The sequence below is a fragment of the Octopus sinensis genome, linkage group LG18 (assembly GCF_006345805.1).
Source record: "Octopus sinensis linkage group LG18, ASM634580v1, whole genome shotgun sequence".
NCBI classification, from domain to species: Eukaryota; Metazoa; Mollusca; class Cephalopoda; order Octopoda; family Octopodidae; genus Octopus; species Octopus sinensis.
Window position 1 is genome coordinate 40,264,065 of NC_043014.1, and position 10,000 is coordinate 40,274,064.

The window sequence follows — 10,000 nt, forward strand, 5'->3', positions numbered from 1 at the left end:
TAAATTAATTAATTAAGAAGTAATCAATAATTTCAGAATTCGGCATGAATTCGGCATGAAAAAAGGACCATTTCATGGTAAACTTAAGTAATACTTAATAATTAGGGTTCAGCAAAGATTTGCTTTACCACATACCGAAGTTTAGAAATAGCTATTTCTTCTACTTTAAAAAGGGACTCCCATGGGTGACCAGATATAGATTGATTTGCTTTATTTTTCCTCTGCCCACGTGGATTGTTTTCAAGTATTTTGGTTTTTCTGGGAGTCCCTTTTTAAAGTAGAAGAAATAGCTAAGGTTTTTTGACTGCTATTTCTAAACTTCGGTATGTGGTAAAGCAAATCTTTGCTGAACCATAATTATTAAGTATATATATATAACATATATATATATATATATATATATATATATATATATATAGTAACAAACTGAGGACAAGAAATCCTTCAAAGGGGTGTGTTAAACAACAATTCACTGGTACGTCAGTTGAATGCCACAATAATTTGGCATAATGCAATTATAAAGATAAATTAACTAGTGAGATACCGTTGATAATCCAATAATTTATTTATATGATAATATTTCATATGAATATAATATAATGTAACATAATATTATATAACACAAACAATTATTAGAACCACAGAAGGCCAACAAATTGTTTTGACTTATATATATTTTTTTTCCTGAAATACGTACATAATAAAAGTTCCCTTATATATAAAATCACCTGGGTGTCATGGTTTCAAAATAGACAAACTTCCGTGTGAAAGGACGGCTGGATTGTAAAAATTAATTATGTCGTGTAATATTATATTCATAGCATATCATGTAATATTACAATATAAATAAATTATTGGCTTGTCAGTAGTATCTCTCGATGCATCATATAGTATCTTTATATGTATATAAATATATATAATACATATATATATATATATTAATATATAATATATATATATAATATATATATATATAATATATATATATAGATATATAAAATATATATATAAATACATATATATATTATATAAAATATATATTATATATAATATATATATATATATATATATATATATATATATATTATATATATAATCATCATTATCATTGTTTAAACTTCTGTCTAACTGCTGGCAAATATATATATATATATATACACACACACACACACCACACCTATATATATATATATATATATATATATATATATATAAAAGTATATATTATGTATGTGCATGTGTTGTGTGTGTGTGTGCAACAAGTACAAACAAATAGAGACATGTTTATCCATAGGTGTGACAACTGAACTGCCCTTTACAAATGATTAATTTTTTTTTCATCATTTATTTATTTATGTCTTCATTTATTTATTTAATGGTCGAGAAAGCAAAAACCCGTGGTGCCCATGACCATTTCCGGAGTGAAAGAGGTTGTAGTGGTGGTGGTCGTGGTAGTGGTGGAAGAATGGACTTATTGTTAACAGGAGAACTTGGCCTCAATTCTTGCAACACAAGCACCCCAGGTGTTTATTGTTGCTAATGATATTTCATACATTAAGGTGGCGAGCTGGCAGAAACATTAGTGCACTGGGCAAAATGCTTAGCGGTATTTCATCTGCCGTTACGTTCTGAGTTCAAATTCCGCCGAGGTCGACTTTACCTTTCATCCTTTCGGGCTCAATAAATAAAGTACCAGTTTCGCACTGGGGTCGATGTAATCGACTTAATACCTACGTCTGTCCTTGTTTGTCCCTTTGTCCTCTCTATGTTTAGCCCCTTGTGGGTAATAAAGAAATAGGTATTTTGTCTGTCGTTACGTTCTGAGTTCAAATTCCGCCGAGGTCGACTTTACCTTTTACCCTTTTGGGGTCGATAAATAAAGTACCAGTTTCGCACTGGGGTCGATGTAATCGACTTAATCCTTCTGTCTGTCCTTGTTTGTTCCCTCTGTGTTTAGCCCCTCGTGGGTAGTAAAGAAATAGGTATTTCTGTCTGTCGTTACGTTCCATGTTCAAATTCCGCCGAGGTTGACTTTACCTTTTATCCTTTCGGGGTCGAATAATAAAGTACCAGTTTCGCACTGGGGTCGATGTAATCGACTTAATCCCTCTGTCTGTCCTTGTTTTTCCCCTCTGTGTTTAGCCCCTTGTGGGTAGTAAAGAAATAGGTATTTCATACATTCATACATACACAGTAATTGTTAGACACGGCATGGCAGTGCTGTTAAGTTCACTTTGCTATCACAAGGTCTTGGATTCAATTCCACTATGTGAGTTGTTCAGTAATTGTCTTTTACCATAACTTCAGGTCTTCCTAAGTTTTATGACTGAAATGAAAGTGGGTGGATGGGAAGTGTAAGGAAGGAAGCCCATTAGTTTGATTGTAACTGTAATTCAAAGATTAAGGGTGCGTGTGTCTGTTGAATTCTCAGCTGCATATAAGTTAATTGACTGGAATGAGCAAGTAGGAGCAGGAGTAGTTATGTGGTAAGTAGCTTGCTTACCAACCACATGGTTCCGGGTTCAGTCCCACTGCGTGGCACCTTGGGCAAGTGTCTTCTACTATAGCCTCGGGCGGACCAAAGCCTTGTGAGTGGATTTGGTAGACGGAAACTGAAAGAAGCCCGTCGTATATACATATATATATTTATATATATATATATATATATGTATGTGTGTGCATATGTTTGTGTGTCTGTGTTTGTCTCCCCCAACATAGCTAGACAACTGATGGTGGTGTGTTTGCATCCACGTAACCTAGTGGTTCGGCAAAAGAGACCGATAGAATAAGTACTAGGCTTACAAAGAATAAGTCCTGGGGTCGATTTGCTCGACTAAAGGTGGTACTCCAGCATGGCCGCAGTCAAATGACTGAAACAAGTAAAAGAGTATGCTGAAACAGACATAGATCCATATTATTATTATCAAGCATATGCCTGTAGATTGGAAACCAACAGTTGGGTGTGGACTCATGCGTTTGGTGGTCAGGGTAATCCAGGATATGTGAGGTTCCCTTGATGGCCCAAGTTGGAGGTTCTTCTGTATCGGGAGGACTGTATCATTCATGTGATCCCATTTCACTCTCTTGTCTTTTTCTTTCCATTTATTTTTTATGTACCCCCACCACAAATCGTGATGTCCCCTCATCTGAGCCCCAGTGGAAAATAAATGAAACCCTCATTTTCATCATCATCATCATCATCATAATTATCGTTATTATTGTTTTTTTTTATTGTTGGGTGAGAGCGTAGCATCATACAGTCTCTCGTTTACTCTGAGCGAGAGGTCCTTTGTCACCAGCAGAGGTAGGAACTCTCTGAACTTTGCCCAAGCTATTCTTATTCTAGCAGCTACACTTTCAGAGCATCCACCCACACTACTGCATCTTTGGTAAATTTTGAAACTTTGATATCTGCAACTCTCTGTGAAAGTTTTGTTCTACTTTTCTTTCTATTCTCCCTGAGTATTTGAAAATGTAAAGATTGCTTTTTATTGCAAAAACACTACTGTCGTCTCTAATTGGACATACAAATGAAAATCTCTAGAAAACGTAAAAGCTTTAATATCTACAATTTTGTGTGAAAATTTTATCTTTCTTTTCTCCCTCACTACCCGAATATATAAACATACCTTTTATTGCAACAACACAAATAAATGCATGGTAAGAAAACAAATATTAAGGAAGTAAGCACCTGCCAGTATATACAAACTGCGCAATTACAAAAACTATAAACCACAGCAAAACTTATAAGAAAAGAAGAAAAAAACAAAAAAGTTCAGAAATTCAAAAATTCAATGATGTGAACATCAGTGTATATATATCTATATATATATATATATTATATATATAAACTAATAAATATTAGGAATAAATCCAATTTACAGGGAAAAAATCAGAGATTAAGATTAATCGATTTTATATTAAAATTATAAAATATTATCGAGACAAAACCATATTTGCAAAACAAACAAGGAAAGACTTAATAATACATAAAATTTAAAAAAATAGTCAAAAAAAACCGCACTACAATCGTTTCTGTCTTGATCGACAATCTTCAGTGGACTTCCAATAATAAGAGAAGGAGGAGTTGCAGGTAGTAAGAGTGATCCTTCTATAGTGTCTCATTATAATTATAATTTGACACTGAATTATTGGAAGTCCACCTGAAGATTGTCGATCAAGACAAGAAACGATTGTAGTGGCGTTTTTTTTTTGACTATTTATTAAAATTTTATGTATTAATTAAGTCTTTCCTTGTTTGTTTTGCAAAATAGTGGTTGTTGTCTCGAATATATATTATATATATATATATATATTTTCTATCAGTAATTAAAAATAGAACAAGGTGAATTGCTTCTTTTCAAGGCCAAGGTCAGCACTCTCATGATTTCTAGTTGTAGTAAACACATTTGGCCTCTGCTGACCCAAAGGATGTTAGGCCTCTTTTGTCTCCTTATGGCACAGAAATGCCCATTGCTGACCTCCTCACCATATGGGAAATCTATTTACAGACCTGTAGAATTTGGTCTATTCAACAAGCTGCTACTCTTCCTCCTACTATTCCCTTCAACCTTCACATATTTATGATCATCTCAAGTACAAGACAAAAGTTGAAATTAAACGTTTAATCATATCTTTTAATAATAAATAGAAATAACAACAACAACAACTACAATAATGTTGTTGCATTTTGTCCAGTGTGTTTATGATTCTGACAGCTTGCTGCCTTAATGAGACACTAATAGAAGGATCACTCTTACCTACCTGCAACTCCTCCTTCTCTTAAAAAAAAAAAAACGGTTAAAGAAATGCTATTATTTGGTCTATTCAACAAGCTCCTGCTCTTCCTCCTACTATTCCCTTCAACCCTCACATATTTGCACCCTGTATGTGTGTGGTGTGTCACCTTGATGAGGCAATGGTCCAACAATTCATTAGCTTCTGAATCAGTGATAGTTTGGTAAAAGCTGGATTAGGAAGTAAAAGAGGGCTAAAAAATATTTAGGGTTTTTGTGTGTTGATTAGGGATACAATTGTTCCAAAGATTTAGTGTTAGTGGTGAGTTAAAACAAGTGGCAAGCCTTGCTGAATCAAAGGTACCAAATGGTCCCAATTTTCTGTTAAGGCAAGTTCATTTCATTTATGGCATTATTGCTCTGAGAAAAATTAGGAATTCCACATGGTGTCATTTCTTTCCCTCAATCATAAAATACATTGCCCGCAACTTGTGTCATAGGAATTTAATTTTTGTGTAAAAATATATCAGGTCATATTTTGTTACTTTATAACTGTAAAAGACTTTTAATTTCAGATTGAAATCATCCACAGATTCTTAGAAGCAAATGGCTCAAGGCAACTCATATTCTATTACCAGGAACCAACTGTAGAGAAAACCACAGGTATAGCCTTTCTTTACTCTTTGGATAATGGCCTCATAGAAGTTGCAGAAGTGGGTGAAAGCCATTCTGTTTTTAGAGGTGGGAAATTTTTTTCTAGGTATTATAGGATGTGTTCTTCATAGGTTAGTTGCATGCAAATTACTTGGGTACCCATGGTTATTAGTGTTGGTTGTGAGAGGAATGTGAAGGGGCATACCCCAGAAGATGGTTTCAGACACCTGTATATCTTTTTCAGAATGGATTATAAGTTAAAGATATTTTCAGTCAAAGATAGGTTAAAAAGGCAGGAGCTGTGACTAGTTAGCTAGCCGTAGAATTCAAGAATTAATGGTTGTTGCACCCTGTATGTGTGTGGTATGTCACCTTGATGAGGCAATGGTCCAACAATTCATTAGCTTCTGAATCAGTGGTAGTTTGGTAAAGGCTGGATTAGGAAGTAAAAGAGGGCTCAAAAATATTTAGGGTTTTTGTGTGTTGATTAGGGATACAATTGTTCCAAAGATTTCATATAGGTGCAGGAGTGGCTGTGTGGTAATTAGCTTGCTTACAAACCACATGGTTCTGGGTTCAGTCACACTGCGTGGCACGATGGGCAAGTGTCTTCTACTATAGCCTCGGGCCGACCAAAGCCTTGTGAGTGGATTTGGTAGATGGAAACAGAAAGAAGCCCGTCGTATATATGTATATATATATATATGTGTGTGTGTGTGTGTGTGTGTATATATGTTTGTCTGTCTGTGTTTGTCTCCCCACCATTGCTTGACAACCGATGGTGGTGTGCTTATGTCCCCGTAACTTAGCGGTTCAGCAAAACAGACTGATAGAATAAGTACTAGGCTTACAAAGAATAAGTCCTGGGGTCGATTTGCTCGACTAAAGGCAGTGCTCCAGCATGGCTGCAGTCAAATAACTGAAACAAGTAAAAGAGTAAAAGAGTATGCTCTTTAGTCTAATTCAAAACAAAGTTTACTTTGGAAGAACAGAATATATTTAACCGACTGCTGCAATTGCTGAATCTAGAGAGGGTGCTAATGTGTGCATGTGTTTGTGTGTGTGTGTGCATGCATGTGTGTGTGTGTGTGCGTGCATGTATGTGTTTGTATGTGTGTGTGTAAGTGCATATGTAGGAAAGTAGATGGTATTAGTTTTATGAGATGGCTACGTGATGAAAACATTTACTGGAGACAGAACTGATCTAACAAAAGATAAAGATATTTCGCATCATCACGTTTATCTCAGATGTCAGAAAAGAGGATGTAAAAATTTTATATATTTTCAGGTTGCGTAATAGATTTTTTTACTCTTTTGCTTGTTTCAGTCATTTGACTGCGGCCATGCTGGAGCACCGCCTTTAGTCGAGCAAATCGACTCCAGGAAAAATTCTTTCTAAGCCTAGTACTTATTCTATCGGTTTTGTTTTGCCGAACCGCTACGTTACGGGGACGTAAACACACCAGCATCAGTTGTCAAGCGATGTTGGGGGGGGGGGGACAAACATATACACACACACACACACACATACATACATATATATACATATATATGACAGGCTTCTTTCAGTTTCCATCTACCAATTCCACTCACAAGGCTTTGGTCAGCCCAAGGCTATAGTACAAGACACTTGCCCAAGGTGCAATGCAGTGGGACTGAACCCGGAACCTTGTGGTTGGTAAGCAAGCTACTTACCACACAGAGCCACTCCTGAATTCGAGAGATAAAGAGGTGCAAATTTTATTCATTTTAAGAAGGTGATATTTTGAAAGGCATATTGCTGTTAAAACAAGAGAAAAATTGGGTATTATTACCCTCACGAGTTAGAAAAAGTTGTCAACAAACAGCCATGGTTGATAACTTTTTCACCTTGTAAGGGTGAAAATACCCAATTTTTCCGCTGTTTTAATGGTGATATTGCATTCAAAATATCACCTTCTTGTCTGTATTGTAGGATACACTGCTAAAAAACCCAAATATAAGTATACAGTTCTATATTTAAGAGATGAGGAATTATGTACATTATTTACTTTACTTACAGTTCACATATATTTGTCCTCATCTTGTTTGTTGTTAACACAACGTTTCGGCTGTGACCTGAAGAATTATAATAATAATAATAATAATAATAATAATAATAATAATAATCCTCATCATCATCGTTCAATGCCTGTTTTCCATGCTAGCATTGGTTGGACAGTTTGACTGAGGTTTGGCAAGCCAGGAGGCTGCACCAGGCTCCAGTCTGATCTGGCAGTGTTTCTACAGCTGGATGCCCTTCCTAACACCAACCACTCTGAGAGTGTAGTGGGTGCTTTTTACGTGCCACCAGCACGTAAAATAATAATAATAATAACAAATAATAATAATAATAATAATAATAATGATCACCATGTTGCACACATATGGTTGTGATGCATGTACCTGGTATCTCCTTATCAGACGGGTAGTCATGATGGGTATATTGGGCTTCATATATTTTACCCCGGTGTCACTTTGATGGCATGAATTGCTCTCTCACTCAATAATAATAATAATAATAATAATATAATAATAATAATAATAATAATAATAATGATAATAATAATAATAACAAAAACAGCAGCATCGAAAACTACCTTAGGAATGAAAACTCAGGTTCGAAATTTCCCCATGACACCTGATGAAGGCTGGAGGGTATATCAGCCGAAACGTTATGTTAACAACAAACAAGATAAGGACAAATATCTGTCGAATGTAAATAATGTAAATGTAAGTCTGTTTATATACGCACATGGTTGTTACAATTGAATTTTAATTTCATCATATCAGATAATCTTCGTCTTGGAGTGCCACTGAATCGAGTGAATCGTCCAACAAAGGCCAAAATATTTGTCACTGATGGTAAAGAGTTGTCTTTGAGAGGAACAGGTTTACTATTCATAAAAGTCGACACCTGTAATGATCTCACCGAAGCTAATATTGCTAAGGTAAAGTTAAAATATTGTTAATTATCGTTATATGACGTCTTTTGTCTTTATGTTTTATTTGTTTCAGTCACTGGACTGTGGCCATGCTGGGGCACCCACTTGAAAGGTTTAGTTAAACATGCAAATCGATTTCAGTACTTATTTTTAAAGTAAAGTCTGGTACTTATTCTATCAATCACTAAGTTATGGGGATGTAAACAAACAGGAGTGGCTGTGTGGTAAGTAGCTTGTTTACCAGCCACATGGTTCCTGGTTCAGTCCCACTGCGTGGGACCTTGGGCAAGTGTCTTCTACTATAGGCTTGGGGGCGACCAAAGCCTTGTGAGTGGATTTGGTAGACGGAAACTGAAAGAAGCCTGTCGTATATATGTATATATATATATATATGTGTGTGTGTGTTTGTGTGTCTGTGTTTGTCCCCCTAGCATTGCTTGACAACCGATGTTGGTGTGTTTATGTCCCCGTTACTTAGAGGTTCGGCAAAAGAGACCAATAAAATAAGTACTGGGCTTACAAAAGAATAAGTCCCGGGGTCGAGTTGCTTGATTAAAGGCGGTGCTCCAGCATGGCCACAGTCAACTGACTGAAACAAGTAAAAGAGAAAGAGAGAGAAACGTTGGTTGTCAAGTGGTGCTGCTGGTGATGGAAGACAAACAGAAACAGAAAGATGCATGCACATACACGCACACATACACATACATGTGATGGGTTTTCACAGTTACCATCGGCCAAATTCACTCACAAGGCATCGACCAGTTTGATTAATCTGAGGCCACAGAGTCAAACGCAGGTGTTATTCAAATGATTTGAATAACACCTGTGTTTGACTCCGTTTCTTAATTTATTCATGTTATACAGAAACATTTCACTTGACCCTTGAATTTCCACCTTTATAAGTAGGCTGTAATATCCTTGGCACCTATGTGAATTTTTGCCACCCTGGTAACTATTTACTTTTGTTCCTTGTTATTTGTACACATTGAAAAAATATACATAAATAAATAAATAAATAAATAAATATGTATATATTTTTTTCAATAGACATAAATATATATACATGTATATATGCATATTCATCACTGCACTGCTAACTGATCACAACAACTATATGTATGTATGTATGTATGTATGTATGTATATGTATGTATATTATATATATATATATATATATATATATTATATATATATATATTATATATATATATAATATATATATATAGATAGATAGATAGATAGATAGATAGATAGATAGATAGATAGATAGATAGATAGCTGTAGGTTTGCAGGCGTGGTTGTGTGGTAAGAAGCTTGCTTCCAACCACATGGTTCCAGGTTCATTCCACTGCATGACACCTTGGTCAAGCGTCTTCTACTATAGCCTTGGGCTGACCAAAGCCTTGTGAGTAGATTTGGTAGGCAGAAACTAAAAGAGGCCTGTAGTATATATATATATATATATAATGATATTAGGGAGTATGGCTCCAAAAATTAGATTTAGGATTAAATCAAATTTCACAGTATAAATATAAATTAAATTAGAGATAAAACCACTATTAGGCAACTCAAACAGTGATAAACTGTTTGAGTTGCCTAATAGCGGTTTTATCTCTAATTTAATTTATATATATATATATGTATATA

The 10,000-nt window shown here is 35.1% G+C and overlaps 1 protein-coding gene across 1 annotated transcript in view; it reads left to right on the forward strand.

The window, feature by feature from the left end:
- Window positions 1-2,931: 2,931 nt before the first annotated feature.
- The window catches only part of LOC115221252 (dynein heavy chain 5, axonemal-like), a 275,949-nt gene continuing 268,880 nt past the window's right edge, over window positions 2,932-10,000 (forward strand). The window contains exons 1-3 of the mRNA XM_036510602.1: window positions 2,932-2,988; window positions 5,312-5,399; window positions 8,202-8,359. Coding sequence (XP_036366495.1) covers window positions 2,932-2,988; window positions 5,312-5,399; window positions 8,202-8,359 — 303 coding nt within the window. The remainder of the gene's footprint in view (window positions 2,989-5,311; window positions 5,400-8,201; window positions 8,360-10,000) is intronic.